Here is a 19,174-nt window from a genome sequence, read left to right as displayed (position 1 = left end):
TTGTTATGGTTTAGTTCTAAAATGTTCCCCAAAAGTCTCATATTTGGAGGTGGGGCCTGGTTGGAGGGGGTGGATCACAAGGGGCGTGACCTGGAAGGGTAAATTTTCATTCCTGGCTTCTCTCTTCTCTCTCTGCTTCCTGGCCACTATGGGGGCAGGGGGGGGGTTGAACAGTTCTCCTTTGCCATCCCCTTTTGTTTTCTTGGTTTTTTTAAGTCTCTCTTGGTTCTTATTTTTCACCCTTGCCCAGCCCTCCCTTCAACCCCTGCATTCCTCCCTATTTACAAAGATTTTGTTCCTATTTTTCCATTTTCTCATATTAATCCCATTCCCTTCTATCCTTTCCCCTAGCCCTCCCACTTCCTTCCCCTTTGCCCCTTTTCTTCCTATTTCACATTACCTATTATACATTTTAGTCCTTATTTACACTTTCAGTTTCTCACACCAGAGAAACTATTCAGTATTTATACACGTGTGTCCTATTGATTTCACTTAAGAGTATCATCTCAATGTGCATCCACTTAGCTATAAATGTCTCTAATTTCTCATTTTTTATGGCTGAGTAGTACTCCATTTTATAAAAAAAACACATTTTCTTTATCCAGTCTCTAGTTGATGGGCATTTGGGCTGTTTCCAAGTTTTAGCTATTACAAACTATGCTGCTATGAACATGGGCGCACATATATCACTGTGGTATGATTCTTTTAATTCTTTGGGGAAGATCCCCAGCAGTGGAATAGCGGGGTCAAACGGGACTTCCAGTCCTAGTTCTTTGAGGTATCTCCATACTGATTTCCACAGTGGTTGCACCAGTCTACACTCCCACCAGCAGTGGAGCAGGGTTCCTCTTTCCCCACAGCCCCGCCAGCATTTGTTATTGGTTGATTTCATGATAGCAGCCATTCTTTCTGGAGTGAAGTGGAATCTCAGCGTTGTTTTCATTTGCATTTCTCGAATGACCAGGGATGTTGAACATTTTTTCATGTATTTATTTGCTATTTCTACTTCTTTGTCTGAGAAATGTCTGTTCATTTCAGATGCCCATTTTCAGATTGGGTCTTTAAATTTGGGAGATCTGATCTTTTTAAGTTCTTTATAGATTCGAGATAGTAGACCTTTGTCTGAGGAAGAGCAGGTGAAGACTTTTTCTCACATTGTGGATTGTCTCTTCACACTGCTGGTGGTTTCTCTTGCTGTGCAGAAGAAGCCTTTTAATAAGAAGAGATCCCACTTGTTGATTGTGCTAGTTCATGGGCAACTGAGGTTTTGTTCATAAAATCTTTTCCTACACCGATGTCTTCAAGGGTTCTACCTAACCTCTGTTCCAACTGGTTCAGAGTTTCTATTTTAATATTTAGATCTTTAATCCATTTTGATTTTAGTTTAGTGCATGGTGAGAGATATAGGCCTAGTTTTAATCTTTGGCAAGCTGAAGCCCAATTTTTCCAGCACCATATATTAAAGAGGCTATCTTTCCTCCAGTGAGAGTGTTTGGCTTCTTTATCAAAGATGAGATGGCTGAGTATGTCTGGTGTTGTTTCTGCATCTTCTAATCTGTTCCACTGGTCCTCAGGTCTGTTTCTTTGCCAATACCATGCTGTTTTTATCATAGTAGCTTTGTAGTAAAGTTGCAGGTTGGGGATTGTGATACCCCCTGCCATGTCTCTGTTACCTAGAATTGCTTTTGCTATTCTGGGTCTCTTCTTGTTCCAAATGAATTTTTGGACTGTTTTCTCAAGGTCCATGAAGTATGCTGCTGGGATCTCAATTGGAATTGCATTAAATCTATATAGTAGTTTTGGAAGTATGGCCATTTTCACTATATTAATCCTTCCTACCCAGGAGCAGGGGCCATCTCCTTTTGTTACGCTGTTTCTGAGCTGGAGTGAGCCAACCATGGAGTGAATCGCCTGAAAATTCTGAGGCAAAATAAACCCCAAGTTTTGGGTGTTGGGTATTGTGTCCAGCAATAGGAAAGTGAGGGATACAACAATTTATTCTATTCTAGAATAGACTGGTCAGCCACAAGAATGTGCTGAAATGTTCCAACTCTCTTCCATGACTAGGGTCATATGCAGCACATGGTTTCATGAAACACTGTCTGCAAGTTAGAATATGAGGATTCAGAGGACTCTGTATATTGCCTTTTGGTTAAAGTTTTCTTTCTGCAAAGAGCTTCAGCCAGGCAGTAGCAGACATATATATTACCAACTATCACTCCCCATTCTCTTATACAGTAGAACCATCTTATCTGTGGGGATACATTCCAAGACCCTCAAGGAATGCCTGAAACCATGGATATGACAAAACCTTACACATACTGTTTTTTCCAATACATACAAACACAAATTTAATGTCTTTCTCAGCTTAAGTATACGGTATATGCTGTATGATAAAACTTTCTCATACAGTGTAACCATTACTTTTGCAGTTTGAGGTGTGACAGCAAATCCAGCACACATTTCTTTATTCTTCTTCAGTTTCATAGACAGAAGATTTATTCTACAGATGTTAGCAACTTCAGCATAGGATTCTTTCCTTATTAAGAACTGCTACCTTTTTACTTAAAGGAAGACCATTATGGCTTCGTTATGGCATATCCAAATAGCTAGCATCATTCCCTTTTGCACTTTGAGGCCACCATTAAGTAAAATCAGGATTACTTTCATTGCTCTGTGATACCTTGACATTCGATCTGATAACTGAGAGGGCTTTTAAGTGACCAACAGGGAAGTAGTATATACAGTGTGGATACACTGGACAAATGGATGACTCATGTCCCACATGAGACAGATAAGATGATGTAATTCTGTGCTGGTTTTATTCATGTCCTAGATGGGACAGATAGAATGGTGTAATTCATCTTGCTACTCAGGATGGCATGCAATTTAAAGCTTATGAGTTGTTTCATTTATGTAATTTTTAATTTAATGTTTTTGGACTGCAACTGACTAGATAACTGAAACCATGGGAAGTGAAACCATGGATAAGGAGGCACTATCATAATTGTAACTATAATTTTAGACTACATACAGTAACATGGCTCTAAAAACCCACCACCAAAGGGGAAATGCAGAAAGGGACAGAAAAGTAATTCACTCACTTCAACTAAGCATACATGCATTTCAATGTGAGGCAGAATGAGGTCAGAGGATACTGCCCAAATACCAGGAAAGGAGAAGCCAGGATAGCCAGAGCTTCTCTAGCCAGAAAAGCTTAATTCAGCCAGAGCCTGGGCTTCTCATTCATTTGGAACACCACTTGGTTACTTAGTGACATCTCTGAGAACTTAGTCTCCAAACTTTCAATAATTCTTTCTCAAAACTCATTGTATGCATTTATCCCACACAGCTCCTTTATTTCCAAAAGAAAAGGACAAAACATAGACAATGATTTGTGAAGAGTTGCCTCTTGCCCCTTTTTCTTTAAGGTAACGAACACTGGAGAAATAGAAGACTAAAGGAAGTGGCAAAGGCTAATAATGGGCATTGAACACTGTGAGGAATCAATGATTGCTGTTAGTTAATGTATGATGTGGGAAAAAAAGCAAAGCCAAAGCTTTTGACTAATGTCTGTTCTTTTTTGAAATAACTTTAAATAATGATAATACCAAGACTTAGATTAGTACTGATCTCTGGGACTCTTAAAAGTTCCTCTTCAGTTTTCTAGGAGTTTCTATACCCTTGAGAGAACTTCCACATTTTCCTTCACTATGTAACATTTGTTTTTTGTCATCTCTAGGTCACCAGTCTATATGTAGACCAATCCAACAAGCTGAGCTCTAGGATTGCAAGCCAAGGAACAGAAGCTAACATGCTAGGGTTTGCTATGAACAGGGCTCCCAATACTTTCACACTCATTAATTCATTTCACTCCTAGAACTTTAGACATTATTATATGCTACTCATTTTTATAGATTAGGAAACAGGATCTGGGAGGATAAGCAGCAGAGCTGTTGAGTCCAACCCAGTCATCCTGGCTCTAGAATCCTTGTTTTCCTAGTTTCCCTGGAGTCCTTAGTGTGGCCCAGGGCACACAGTCTCTCCAGCAGGGTAGCCAGACTTTCTACATGATACTATAGTTTACTATGGGAAGAATGGCCACAAGGATAGAAATAAGTTTCCTGGACCCTTCTCAGGAAGAAAATGGCTTGGAAGAAAAATGGCTTTTAAGAAACATAAGAAAAAAGTAAGAAAAGTAAGAAAAAAATGTAATGAAAATAAGTAATGAAAAAAAAATCATGGTATGTGGAAATAGAAATGGACTCAAAACATCAGAAATTGAATACCTGAAGACTGATACGTTTTTTGTGGTGTTTAAAGGTGGCTCTGGTGCTCATGCCCTTGTGTAGCTCCCTATGCAACACTGACTCTGAGCTGGCCACATAACTTGCTTTTCTTGTTGGTATCTGGGATTGAACTCGGGACCATGTGCTTTCGAGGCAGGCGGCGGAACCACTGAGCTAAATCCCCAGACCTACTTGCTTTTAGCCTCAAAATGTGGTGAGAACCACATGAGCACTGTGCCAATTCTGGGCCTCAAAAGGGATACAGCTTTTACTCTTGCACCATTTTGGAACCCTAAGCAATCCATGCAAGGCAGCCAGCCTCTCTACGGAGCGATCACAAGGAGTGGCCACGTGAAGAGGGAGATACCCTGCGTCTACATGGACAAAAGGAGAGAGATACTTCAGTTATGCCAGGTGAACCCAACCTGTCCCATTTCCTGGTAAAAGTGCCACACACAGGAAGGTACCATCTTGGCCATTCTCATACAGCTGAGCTCCCACCTAGGTGGCTGAAGACAGCGCTTTCCCATGGAGCAGAGGAAATGCCCAAATGGTCCTAGTCAGTGAGAGTCCAGGAGATAAGAGGGCTGCTCTTTAAGAAACCAGTAAGTATGGGGTAATTGGTTATGTAGCAATGGGAAACTGAAACTACTGTTTTACAGGAAGGAAGTTTTTTCTCCTATCCACTTTATTAATAAAGCGCCATATTAATAAAAATTCCAACATCAATTCAAAGATCAGAAGAACTTAACACGACCAGCTCCATCCATGACTCAGTCCAGTGACCCTAATGCTATGAAACTCATCAAGAGGCATCTGAAATGGGACTCCTAGAGCAAGACTTCTTAAACTTCAATGGTGCAAATGCCTGGTAAATTCTGATTGGCTTTGATTTAAAAGCCTCGGGTGGGGCCTGAAATTTTCCAATTGTAAGGAGCATCCAGGTGACTGCAGTGCTAATGCTGCACAAAACTTACTGTTACAGAACAAAGGTCTAGCTGGGCTAAAACATGATACCTCTTCCTCAAGGAGGCATGTCAGACTCAGAATACCAGGCAGCTCACCTTTAGGCAGTAATAGCCCATGACACAGACAAGCGAGATGATGGTATGGACAACAGCCAGTGCCCGCAGTGTTGGAGCCATATACCCGGTGCTCTCCTGCAGGACAAAGAACACCATGGCTTCTTCCTCTTCCTCATCATTAAAGGAATTCCATAGGTTCGCCACATCCTCGGTCTCTTCCTCTAGAGGTTCTTCAGTGACCTGGTCCAAGACACATGATCACTTAGCAACATCGGAAGTAGCTTCAGCCATTGGGCTCTCCCCACATATTTCATATGGTACAGAAAGTACTGGCTCAACTTTATTTGCTGAATAAATAAGGCTTTTAGGTAACTTATGAGTATAACTCCCCTGGTACAATTCATTGATTTAATAGTAAATAAAAATTAAATCAATCAATATTGCTTTTATTTCAATCTATCTCTTGAAAACATTAAAATTAGGGGCCTTTTACTATACCTGCCGCAATCCCTGTGTCCTAAGAGGTAATCTCTGAGATGCTGCGGCCAGAGAAGAGGCTGGGACTTAACACAGATGCGCACGCGCACACATGCGCACACACATTACCCGCGCTCAGCGTTCTCCATCCCTTCTGAGACGCCATTTACATTCACGGCCTCCACTGCCATTCTCGCAGGTCTAACTCTCCCATCTATCTGGATGGCGCTTTTGCCCTGGCGCTTTCACCTGGCTTGGCTATCCCCACCTGGAGGGCTGTCTGGAATCACCTCAACCTCAGCATTTTTGAAAGCAAGCCATTCACTTTGCTGCAGACTTCCATTTTTCTTTTACGGGCAATAGAAAGCCCTAGTTTGTCAAGTGGAAGGTTGATGTAGATAAAATAATGTTTTATAAAAATCAGGTTGGTGCTTTTAAATAGGAAAGAGAGGCAAAAGATAGAAAAACCAGTTACAAGCTATGTCAAGAATCTGAGGAAGGAGGAAACTGTGTGTGCGGGGATAAAAAAGGATGAAATATGAGTATGTACCCATTCCTCAAGTTGAATAAAATTATTATGTAGCACAAATATACTAATAAAAACTCATAAAATGAAATCTAAAAAGAATTTAAGAGCATTCTTGGGCCGGGGACATAGCTCAGTGGCACCGCTTCTGCCTGGCAAGTGCAAAGTCCTGAGTTCGATGCTTGGTACAAAAAAACAAAAGAATCTAAGACCGTTTTGTTTTTTTCTTGGTACTGGGGCTCGAACTTGGGTCCTTATACTTTCGAGGCAGGCAGTGGAACCACTGAGCTAAATCCGAGGCCTTCTAAGACCATTCTTTAATAGTTTTTACATGCCCACAACATGTAAGACCCACTCACCAATGTTCAAAATCTTCAATTATCTTGACCCCTCTTCCTAGCTCCTGTTAATTCTTTCTTCATGTTGGGTCTAACAAATGATCCCACTCTAATGGCTCTCAGTTATCTTATTCTCCAAGGAAATAACTATATTTGTTTATTTTTAACCCCTAGTTACTAACATAAGGACTACAGAGCGGGTCCTCAGTAAATATTTAAAGACTGACTCAAGTAATGCCTGCCTTAACAAGTTAGTAGTGTCCTAACTTGCTTCCCTCATCAGCAGTCCCTCCATTTTCCCATTGCTAAAGATTGTACACTTTTTAGAAGCCAACATCTTACACATTTCTTTAGATAACAGAACTGTTAGGATAATTGAGAGTATTAAATTCTCCTATGTTTTCTCTCATACGTGGTATCCTTAATATGCAGCATATTTAGCAAGTAACCACCAAAGAAGTATCACCTTATAAAAAAGCAGGATGAAGTTGATAGCGAAGGCTACAAACAGAGCAAGGAACCTCAGGTTGTAGAAATTTCTGGCCAGGTAATGCTGAAAAGAAAAGGACAGGCAGAAGTAGAAAAGCTTTGGAAGGCGAAGAACTTCCCTGTCTCACCAGGCGATCTGCTCTGGTTAGGGGTTTACACAAGCAATTACTTTGGTCACTACTTTTCCACTACAATCTTATATATCTCTTAACAAAGGCATGAATTCCTTAGGGGGAACCATATATTTTGGTCCTGCCTATGGTTATCTCTCAGGGGACCAAATGCCTAAACGTGCTGCCAGCAGAGGATCACCCGCTAAGAAGATGCTATATGGGTGTGTTTGCATGATCACTCCATGACAGAAGTAGTCTGTTTGGAAATTATGAATGATCTAGGCTCACAAAATACCCTTCAACAAATGGGCCCCACCCACTCCAACCCTCGCACAGCCCAACTGTGGTTAGAGTCCTTGTCCCTTTTTAAGTTACAGCCCCAACAACCTCCTTTGCTCCTTTCTCAGGAGCACAATTCCCATTTTCACTGCCATCTTCCTCCGAAAAATTAGCACCTGAGGACTGTAATGGCAGCAGCTGGGGAAAGTTCCAGTCCTTCTGTGGAGGGGGACCTCACTAATAGTGCCAGGGAAGGGGGAGTCATGGCCATCAGCAACTGTACCCTGGTGGTCAGTTTAGCAGCAAAAAAGCTATCACAGGCTCGGCTGAGATTTAGGACTAGTTGGGAACCTAACCTAACATAGAAAATGTCTCTTTGTATTTCAAAGGATCAAACTAGTTTTGGGCCAGGCTCAGCCAAGCCCCCATATAACAAACATGAAGAGCCAACTAGAAAGAGATTCCCAATGTACTGGAGGGAAAAAAGGGTATAGGTCATTGTGGTTCTGCTGTGGGGCAGAGGTCTGGAGGGCTGTGGCTTTTTCCAGGTAATTCTCCTTTTCTGATCCTCCAACACAAAAGGAATACATAGAGAAGCGAGGAAAGATTAGGAATGAGAAAGGGAAGAAAGCAGAACTCAATAAATGATAAAACATCAGTGGCTGGCTTTCTGAGATTAGCCTGGCCAACATCTGCACCAGACAGGGGCTAAGTCTAGAGCACTTACCAGTAACTTGGTCTGATAGATGTCCAGCCCTTTAAAGAAATTGGCCATGAAGGCTTCAGGTTTCTCAGCCTTCTGACTACGCCATCGCTTCTTTTTCTTTGTCACTTCTGCCCACAGATACTTGGCTTGCTCTTCCTCTTTGGCTTTGTCCTCCTTTTCTCTGCCTTCCATGCTACAGGGATGAGAAACTTGGTGAGCAGGGATGGAGGGAGGAAGGTTTTGCCCAGAAAGACAGGCTAAAAGAGAGAAATCTGGGCTTGGGGGGGCGGGGCGGAATTGTTTCTCAAAAGTGGAGTCCTCAGATCTTTATCAACCCACAGTAGCTGGATATCAAATTTTTAATTCGATGGGAAGGGACCATTCTCTTCTTCCAAATTAGGCTTCACAATATTTTTTCAGAAAAGTTATTCTTTCTTTTCCAAGCTTTCTTGGAAGTTAGCAATAGTTCCCACTCTTCTAAGCTTGTGGCATGAATTAAATGAGATATTTATAAAAGAGCCTAGTACAGGCCTGACAGGTAACAGGGATTTAATAAATATTAGATATTAAGAAATTGCTAAATGTAGGTGTTTTTGATAATTTGTTTGGTCTACCATTGGGATTATAAAGTTATAAATAGAATAGGTATATCATAGAGCTGAGGTGAAACAAAATATACCCAGGGCTTATAGAGTGTCTATTGCTTGTATTAATAGAAATCGGGTTTTCTATTTACCACAGCAATAGAATAGAAGGTGCTATTGAGAACTATCTGCCACAGCACTTAGCACAGTCCATGCTGCCAAGAACTTACTCTGCTTTCTCAGATTCTACTTTTCCTTCCACTTCATGTGCTGCCTTCATCTCTGCTGCCTAAAGGAAAATGACAATCAGTTAAGGTTTCCTCCAGGAAGTGAGCTCATCATGAGCCATGTCATTGCCATATTATATTCTCCTTGGTTTCAAGTCCTAGGTCTTTTTCTTCTTCATGTTTCAGCTTCTCTCAGAATCACAGAATGTAAGTGTCCTGCTATTTCTTTAGCTGCTCTGGAAAGATGTCAAGACAGAGGTTTCAGCCTTTCAGAGTTTCAATGGTCCCTCTATTACTCAAGCAGGAAACCTGTGCTTCAACCTTGTAAGAGCCCCACGGCATTGGCCCAACTGCCCCCAGGGATAAGAGAGATGGGATACAGATCAAACCAAGTCTAGTCCAGAACCCTCACCTATCCGGTACACTTTCTGCTTTCCCTCAGTCTTCTTGCCCCGACCCTGATCCCTTGGGATGATGATCACCGTATGTAGAATACTGCCAAGTTCCTCACCAAAGCCTCCACATCCTACACGGACCTGGCCTTTGCATCCTCATCTTGGACCACCTCATTTGTTGTCCAAATACTCAGCCCCTTCTTTTCCTGGAACACCCCAGATCCTTTTGTGTGTCAGGGTCTTTGTGCCAGCCATCTGCTCTGCCTAGAGATGACTGCCCTGGCTCTCCATGTGCTCATCATCCTTTAGGACTTGGTTCGGGTGACACTTTTCCAGAAGCCTCCTCTCTGCCCTAGTTATAGGAGGGCTGTGCCCACCATGTCAGCTTGTTCATTCATCTTACCATGCACGGCCAATGGTAATTACTGATTTGTTGTCTTCTCCTACCAGAGTTTAAGTTTCACAAAAGTGAAAATGTTTCTTGTTAACCAAGGTATTCTCATATGATAGAATACAGCTGGGCACATAAGAGTCCCAGAATGAATCTCTATTATGTATCAAAGTGTTCTGGGTTGTAGAGAAGGCCTATGGTTCTGATGCTTTTTTTCCCTGAGGCTCCACACCAGGTAAGAGTTCTTCATATATACATTTCCATTTCCTGACATTTCTCTTTTAAAACAGACTTCATGCTTATATTGACTTGTCTATGTCTATCTTCTTCACTAAACTACAAGGACAAACATTTCTCACTGATTACTGTATTCTCAGAGTCTAAACCAGTGACAAGTGCATATTTTCAATAAATAATAATGGAATGAGTAAATACAAGTAATCATTGGCTTCTCATCGCTCTACACATCTCTATTCTCTTTGCTGCAGGAATGGCACTGTTGGTTAGACGTTACAAGAGGAGGGACACCCAGGATCTCCCCTGCCCAATGGGCTTGGAATAGCTGCCATCTCATTCAGTGACTGACCTAAAGTCCCGCATGAATAGTGGGAGCATTACAAGGATAAAAATATTCCAGGCATGATCAAGCTCACCGGGAAGCTACACTAAACCAAGTGACATCATGTGGACCTTTGAGTATACTTGTAAAAGTGTTGTCTCACAAGAAAACTCTCCTCTTACATTAAACCTTGTTTTCTATGCTTTTGGTTCACTGAATAAACCTTTGGACTGTGAAAACTAACCTGATAAAAGCCTGAAGCAAGGTAAAGGTCTAAGATCTCTTGTTTGAATTCTACAGTGCAAACTGGAAGACCACTAATCAACTAAACACTGAAATAACCAGCTAAGTCTCAATTCTCTCAGACGTGGCAGAACTTGAGTTATAAGACTAGGAGGTAATCAGAGCAGAACCAGTGCCTAATACAGTGTTGGCTTCTAGGCAAACAGTATCTGTACTAATTGCAAAATACAGTAACAAGTCGTTTTCTGGGGATAAAGAAAGACAGAAACAAGTCATGCTTACCTGTGCTTTCCTTTTTTTCTGCACAGTATTCTCTAAAGTAGGGGGCTCATCCTTGCCAATAATTTCAGAGAGGTCACCCAAACCCACTTCATGCCCATGCTTTAGGCCACCTTCTTTCTTTGGGTGAAGTCCAAAGAGGTCTGACATGATGTCTGTGTCTCCCTTCTCACCTTTCATGCAATGCACTAGCTCAGCGGTGAGACCTGGTTCAACCACTTCTGCCCTTTCAGCCTCCATGGCATCATCATGGATCCCAAACTGGGTTGGATCCGGCATGTCACCCAGGATCTTGGTCACTCTGATGTTTTTTGCCCCTTCTACGAGGCCTCCTCCAAATACTGTATTCCAGAGGATCTGAAAGATTCCTCCTAATATGGTGAAGAACATCTGGAATAGCCCCACGAAAAACATCCAGTAAAAGGAGAAGAACACCTTTACCAGCTCCTTTGCAGTCATCTTTTTCACATTCCGGTACTGCTTCCTGAGGTTTTTCAGGGTTGCCTTCTTTAGGAGGTTGGAAACATTTCTTTTTGCCGAGGCACAGGCCATGGCAAATGCAGAGGCAGGCTCGAAAGACTTGTCTTCCTCCTCCTCACCCTCCATTTCTAGCACATATGAAGACTCTTCACTTTCTTTCTCCTCTTCTTCTGGCCTGTCAGCTGAATCGGATTCAGAGATCTGAGATGCCAACTGCATCTCAAAGATGGTGTCCTCACAGAAGTTCACAAATAGCTCCATCTTTTCTTGCTCCCCACCTTCGTTGACAACATCAAAGATGAACTGCCGCTTAGATTCCTTCACTTGAGGCTTCTCCCACTGAGTTCTACTGGATTCACTGATCTCGAAATAAACACGTTCAATTTTCTTGGCCCCACCCATGATCTCAATTCGTCCTAGATATGGTTCGAAGTAATTGAGCACACTTTCTGCGGGGTCCAAGAGACACTTCAGGCGAGAATCATTAGGCATATGTTCAGAAAGATTTGTCAGTAACACTGCCACATTAAACCCTATGTCCTTGGCAGGCTCATGGAACCGGTCCACAAAATCAATGTAATTAAACATGTCATTTTCATCAGCTTCTGCACACGACAGGAGAAAGTCTATCTCTGACTGTGTGTACTGCTTTTGCCCTTCCATGGCTTTCTGGAATTCTTTTTTAGAGATGATCCCTTTACCATCTGGGTCATATTCTTTGAAGGTGTCTGAGCTGGTTAAGTCTTTAAGTTTCAAGAACATGTCAAAGAATTTCAAGATCATTTCTACATTAGTAGACGATTCTACCAGTGTGTCAACCATTTGCTTGCCAATAGTTCCATTTACCACATTCCCTGTGAGGCAGGTTCAAAAAAACATACAAACATATAAATAAACCCAAGTCAACAGGTAACAACTGGTCAAGTAGCTAGTTTTAGAAGACTTCTGTGCCAAATTAGTCAGCTCTTTTCTGACCATGATGATTTGGAAATGGGTAGGAGGGAGCAGCAAGCCATAAAGACTATACCACTAGGAATCAAGGGAGAAGAGACAGTGGGAAGATGGAGAGGCCCACACTGTGTGGCCTTTTGTTTTGGCCTGGGGCCTGGGAAGTGGTTTCATTATTAGGTTATTGGGAACACAGTGGGATATGTGGTGTCCCTCTTTTCCCCCAGACCGAGGAGGGTGCCCGAGTAGATGGCTGGCATACACACTGGCAGCCATATGTATTGAGAAGCAATGGGGAGAAGGAGAGGACAGGGAAGAGCAAAGCTTGGAGGTTTTCCCCAGTTCATTCTGGCTTTCCTATTGACATAAAATGAGTTGGTTTCAGGCTCTGTCCATCAGACCATGTGCCTCTCACTCATTTTTTCTTTCTGAGAATTTGACATTCTAACCAATAACATATGGCACCAATGACCTTCCAGAAAGATCATCTGCATGATTAGTAAGGTTAGTGCTTAGACCAATTACAGTTGTGTGAATGCCTAGTTATACCAAACAGCCCAACCTTCCAGGAGGGACAGAAGCATCACCACCATGTCCTGAAGGAGATCCAAGAGTTCCTTCAGCAGCTCGATCTGACTGGAATCCTAGAACAGAAACAGGAGATACCCCTGAGCTATCTGATCCCTCATCAAAGTACAGGGCAGTGAGCAAGAAGAGCCTGCTCTGGAAAGGTTAGGCGAAGGCTGCGTCAAGGTCAAGAATGAGCTCCCTTCTCATAAATGAGGGTGTCTTATCTTCCACCCTCTGTAGCTTGGGAGGTTTGCTGTAGCAGGACTCATCCAGCAGAACTTTACATTTTTCCTTTTATTGGTACAATGTGGCAGATATACCAACTGTTGTCCAAAACTACTGAACAACCCAATCCACCAAAGAGCCTTTAGATGTCTCTAATAGTTTATGCTGTCATTTTCTATAGTGGAGAATTATAGTGAGATTTATGGGGTTACTCTCATAATTGATAAAGGTGTCAAGTTTATAGTTACCAAGTCGGTTCTGAACTAGATTATGCTGATTCTAGCTGGTGGTGTTCTAGGAGGTACTGGTTGCTTAAAATGATATATAATTGAGGTTATTCTTCCACGTGGTTTGGATACCAATCTGTTTGGCTTTAATTTCAGCAATACAGGCAGAGCACTGGTATGTTAGCTCTGTGATTTATACCTATGTCATAGAAGGAAATGATCCTTTAAAGATTAATTTGAGGGTGAAATTCAAATTAGGAAATGATTTTGGAAGAGTAATCTGACAGTAAAATTTAAAAAAAATATTTCCTGGGCCACACTTCTTTTATACATTCTCTCTCTTTTTAAAAAAAGACATAGCTCTTTGCCTAGCCCTTCAAATTTCTGAAGAAATTTCCCCTGTATGGTGTGTGCCAAACCTACATAGAAAGTAGCACAGAAGCACAGAATATTAGAGCTGAGAAGAGACCTCAGAGATCATCCATTCTACCTCTGAATATTTAATGAAAGCAAAAACCAGAAATGGCCAGTGACTTTCCAGAAGTCACTGGTGAGAAGGTGGCAGGGCCAGGGCTCCTGTCTCTTGGATCCTCTATACCACCCTGCCCTTGTTGACAAACAAGTGAGCATATTATGCCAAATTAGTAGCCCTCCCAAGAACTCTCTCTTCCCATAAGGCCAGAGTCAAAAGGGGAAAAGTGAAAGGGTTAAATAGCACATTCCAGAAGAGAGGAGGCAGATGTGACAGCCTTGAAAATTTTAGATACACATTATTTAAATTAATGCTGCAAATGTTACTCTAATCAGCCTGAAACACATCCTAAAGTTCTCCCTCATGTGTTACCATAGAGAGAGGTGATCACTACTACATATGCTACATTTATTTGTTCATAATAAATGCGCTGAGCAATTCTGATTCATCTTGCCAGAGAGATGGGGAGTGAGAAGGAAAGGCAAGGATAAGATAAGGGGGAGGAGGGAGGAGGAAGTAAAGGTAGAAAAGAGAGTATATGTGGATGACAGGGACATGCAACATCTGACCAGTCAGAAAGGATGTTTGTACGCAGTGTTTGTACACAGACACAACAGGGACAACAAAGCAAACAGGATTAGCACCATCAGAAGCAAGTGTTGAGGCAAAGAGAGAAGGTCGGTGGGATACAAGGAAGGAAGCTGCGTTCATGCACAAGCCTATCTGGGACCCCCCTGGAGGCATTCAATCCTGTCTCCCAGTTTGACCCTCAGTTTTAAAGTGAGATCTAATCTGCATGGCTTTTTTCAGCCTTTGATCAAGCAGCCACATCCACAATGGAAAAACCAAGGGCTAAGGATGTTTGAATCTCATACCAACAGAATGTGTGGGGAACAGGCCACAGTACCTGAGAGAGTTTCATCTGCATGTTAGCAAATACATGGAGGAAGCCGACCACTGCGTCCCACAGCCTGCTGTGAGCCAGACTCTGCTGGTTCCCAATGCAAGGGCCCTATGGAGAGGAGGACATCCTGATTCTCCATCAACATCACAGGGTGCTCTGAAACCTGTTGCAGTAAGGGCATCTGATGCCTGTTCATCTGAGCAGATAGCATTTCCAAAAGTCATATATTTCAGAGCTCAGTGTTTTCCCAAGTTATTACTTTCTTTCCCCTTTCTGATCATAGGATATTATGGCTAGGAAAAAAAACCCCACTAGGGATTTCACACTCTAGTGATTTTCAGCAATTTTCTTTTAGCTTCCCAAAGCATCCTTCAAATAAAATCCTATACTGATGAGCACCATTTAAATTATTTAAATGCTGTGGTTGGTGGGCCACCCTCACCCACACTTCCCCTCTGAGGCCTTCTCAGAAACTCAAGGGTTCTGGGGGGACAGTTTGAAAACCAGGCCCCAGCCTGTCTACTGTTTTCAAGCGAAGATACATATAATGCTATGATCACATTACTATTTAATCACATTAAACACGTATGCTGGTAACAGTCCTAGTGTTCAATCACTTCTAGGTTTTTATTATCATTAGCCTAAACTTCAGATATAATATGTCTTAAATGTTTTTTTCTGAAAGCCAAACATAGAGGGATGATTTAATGATCAGTTTTCATTTCCCATGATATTAACCTTCCTATTTTTGAAGATCCTTATTGAACCCATACTCTTTCTTTTTAACTCTTCCTTATAGCCATTTTTTCATAACAATCTTAAATCACTCTTCAGTAAGAAGGTTCTGATAAAGAGCACAGATAGTACCTCCTGTTCTGGGAGAGTCTTGGCAGGATTCCCAAGGAAGTGCTACACAGGAGAAACATGGCCTGCATCTTCAATCACATAAGCTTGTTTAAAAATCACTATTTGTGTACATCTAGGTTCTGATATCTAAAGCTACTATATTCTTTTGGAACAAAATTAGCTGTTGAAAGAAATTCATAGTCCCAAAAATGAGTTCTCCTTTTGGGTTAAGTGCTCCAACTTCTAAAGATAAGGATGGGTTTTGCCCAGATCAAATCAGAGGCAGGTCAAATACACACAATGATCTTTATTTTACATTCTGTGGAGCTTCCAGAATAGGTGTAGAATGTCATTGATTCCTAAGATTCTTTCTCCCTGTCCTTCCAGTGCCTGAGTGAGACAAGGGCTACTCTCCCCCTTAAAATCCTCCTTTTCTTCGCCACCTGCTGCACAAGTGCAAGGACCCGAGTTTGATCCCTGGTACCAAAAAAAAAAAAAAAAAAATCCTTTTCAAGCTGGTAGTCTTAGTTTTGTGTTTATTTTAATGAGCAAATATAATCTGAGTGAGCTAATTAGCTCATCATATGGCTATGAGATAAAAATCTAATGTTTTTCATAGAAGAGATTTCAGTGCAATCATGTAACTCATAAAAAGAGCCACTAAAACTCTGAGGCTCCTGGTTCACAGAATGTTCCTTGGGAAAGAAATGGAAGTACATAAGAAAATGGATAAAATATTTTCCATTTCTTTCCTGAATCAGCAAGGTTGATATTAATTGTTGACATTATTCCTCATGAGGGTATGCACAATCCTATCTCTGCAGGTTTTCCTACAGATTGACCAGAATATCCTTCCTCTTCTGTGTCTATCCACGACCCACACAGTCTATAAGGACTGAGTTTGGCGGCTCTTAAGGACCTTTTCTTCCTCTGAACTCACAAGATACAGTTCTTAAGCACAGTATATATGATTATTCCAAATCATGTATGATCATTTTGTATCAAATAATTTTCCTTGTGGATATGAATTTTTTATCCTTTTTAAGGATAGTGGCCAATTTATTAAACTTCTTTTCATGAACCACAGTATAGGGCACAAGTTAAATGTTTTTTATGAATAAAAATTTTATTCATGAGTCTCCTTGTTATGATATTTTGAAGACGAAGTTTTAATTTTGCTTACAATCTTATGTCACAGAGGGCTATGATACTGCTACTGATTTTACAGCAAATTATGCCTGAAAATATCCTCTTTCCCTTTTCACAGTAGGTAGACTACTGTAAGCAATAGAGAATTCTATGAACAGAAAGGCTACTCAAAGATCTAGACATTCAACCTGAAATTCACTTGTAGATTTGACTGCCATTGCCCATAATTTATGAGCTTCTGAAGTAACTTTCTATAGAGTTAATTTCCGAAATAATCAGTAGGAGCTCATGGATTCTGTTTTTAATCTCTACTTGAGATAATAAGTTAGCCCTTTATTTCACCATTCTAACAATAATTTTTAACTCATTCTCCATGCTTATTAAAATCAGATATTCAGCTAGGCATAGAGGTACACCCCTGTCTGTAATCCCAGCACTTGGGAGGCTGAGGCAGAAAGATCCAGCTGGAGCCCAGCCTGGGCTACACCGTGGGTTCAAGGATAGCCTGAATTACACAATGAGATCCTGTCTCAAAAAAAAGCAACCAAAATGTCAAATCCAATCAAATCAGATATTGATGGGTCAGTGTTCTAGACATGAAGAATTTTAAGTTGAATAAGAAATTTCTATCCATGAAAAGTTTTCAGTTTAGTAGGAAAGCAAAATGTAATTAGGTAAATGCAGATAAAGTGTGACAACACCAGTGTAGGTGCCAGCGGGGGAATCACAAACTATAGATTCTCAGAAAGTGCAGGTACTATTGGTTCATATTTCTAGATAAGAAGTACTGTCAGCCATAGGGCTGGATGTACAGTCCACTGTGTGCATCCAAATTTTCTGTAGGGAATATAAAAATGGGATCATCAAAAATATTCTCTTTGTGTTCTAGTCTGTACTCATCAGCACATACCTGGATATACTCCGTAAGAGAATTGAAAATCTGCTTGGTGACTGCTAGAGCTTTAGAAAAATTGTGCTGTCCAGATTCATCAATGATGTCCTTCCCTGAATAGTACCAGTAGAAATCACTGATTGATTCCTAAAAACAAACAAGTAGAGTTTAGTATTTCTCAGACTTCAGTCAGTGAAGCTTGACTCAATGAGCATGAAGAGAATCCTACATCTCTATGAGCACCTTGCTCCGACAGGAGCCTGGAGCTCTGTGAAGAAGGAAAGAAATATCTGAGTCCTTGTGCTTTTCAAGCACAAATACTTCTCCCTGGGGAAGAAGACAGGAGAGAGGACAGCCCTTAACACCCGGGAGACCATCATATAGGGCAATTTATTCAACATGGAAAATATATACTGAAGATAACGAGTATTATCCAAATAATCATAACATCAGCAACAATGTATTAGCTACCATTTTAAGTGACAATGTTCTGAGCACGTCACTCGTATTAAACCTCTCCGTCTTTACTGTGCCTCTGCAAGGCGGGCTCTACCCACTTTATAGGTGAGGAAAGTAGAATGCAGGGAAGGTAAACAGATTGGTCCAGGTTCCCTATACGTGGCAAAATCAGGCTGACGACACAGCCAAAAGAAAAAGAGAATCCTTTTTGACATTTGGCGTAGATTTTTGTCAATACACTTTGGACTTTTATTCAAATATTTAAGCCAAATGCTTCAATACTAACAATCTGAAAACTCATTCTTATCACCTGGTGTAATTTTTTCTTTTTTGGTACTAGGGATTGAACCCAGGACCTCCACACTGAGCTGTAGCTCCAGCCCTTTCTAAAAGATTTTAAATTTTGAGATAGAATCTCACTACTCGCTAAATTCCCCAGGCTGCACTTGAACTTGTGACCCTCTTGCTTCAGTCTCCTGGAGCGCTGGGATTATAGCCCTGCAACACCCCTCTGGTACCTTGTATACTTCTTTCTTTTTTTTAATTTTAAATTGAATAATTTTTTATGATTTTTTCTATGAAATCTTCTGTCCTCACTTACAGGTTGTTTTATAGTTCTTGGGCACTGGAGCTAGGTTTTCACTGGCAAAACTAAAACCAGCAGATTTTATAGCAGATAATTTGACATTTAACCTTTTTCTCTCACTTTAGTCTTTTCTTTTCTTTTTTTTCAGTACTGGCAATTGGACCCAGGGGATTTCACTGAGCTATAACTCCAGCCCCTTTCTAGTTTTTGTGTTCAGACAGGGACTCCCTACATGGCCCAGGCTGGGCTTGAACTTTCAATCCACTTTCCTCAGTCTCTCAGAGTGCTGAGATTACAGGTGTGTGCCACCACACCTGGCCCCCGCACTTTAGCCTTTAAACACAATTTTTAGGCATTAGATAACCTGTAGTATATGGACACAGATTACAAATGCTTTTCTTACTGGGGCTTGATTGCACAGACAGACCCCCCACCTAAGAGGGTTTGATTTAGGGTTCAGCTTTACAATGGTGTGCAAATGATAGGCATTCAGTGG

At 41.3% G+C, this 19,174-nt stretch overlaps 1 protein-coding gene across 4 annotated transcripts in view; it reads right to left on the bottom strand.

The window, feature by feature from the left end:
- Ryr3 (ryanodine receptor 3) overlaps positions 1-19,174 on the bottom strand; it is a 565,647-nt gene that overhangs the window by 19,203 nt on the left and 527,270 nt on the right. For 2 of the 4 annotated variants that reach the window (XM_087207452.1, XM_087207453.1), the window contains 8 exons: positions 17,652-17,780; positions 14,750-14,854; positions 12,911-12,992; positions 10,924-12,254; positions 9,057-9,115; positions 8,264-8,435; positions 7,122-7,208; positions 5,354-5,554 (listed from right to left, as the gene is read on the bottom strand). In XM_087207452.1, the coding sequence (XP_087063578.1) occupies positions 5,354-5,554; positions 7,122-7,208; positions 8,264-8,435; positions 9,057-9,115; positions 10,924-12,254; positions 12,911-12,992; positions 14,750-14,854; positions 17,652-17,780 (2,166 nt within the window). Of the gene's footprint in view, positions 1-5,353; positions 5,555-7,121; positions 7,209-8,263; positions 8,436-9,056; positions 9,116-10,923; positions 12,255-12,910; positions 12,993-14,749; positions 14,855-17,651; positions 17,781-19,174 lie in introns of those variants that run through there. The other 2 variants (XM_087207454.1, XM_087207455.1) reach the window with 2 other exon arrangements.

This window comes from Heterocephalus glaber, unplaced genomic scaffold (assembly GCF_053883595.1).
Source record: "Heterocephalus glaber isolate CG9 unplaced genomic scaffold, H.glaber_assembly_v1.0 deba00000809, whole genome shotgun sequence".
In the NCBI taxonomy this organism is placed as follows: domain Eukaryota; kingdom Metazoa; phylum Chordata; class Mammalia; order Rodentia; family Bathyergidae; genus Heterocephalus; species Heterocephalus glaber.
This window is presented reverse-complemented; position numbering and strand designations above follow the sequence as displayed.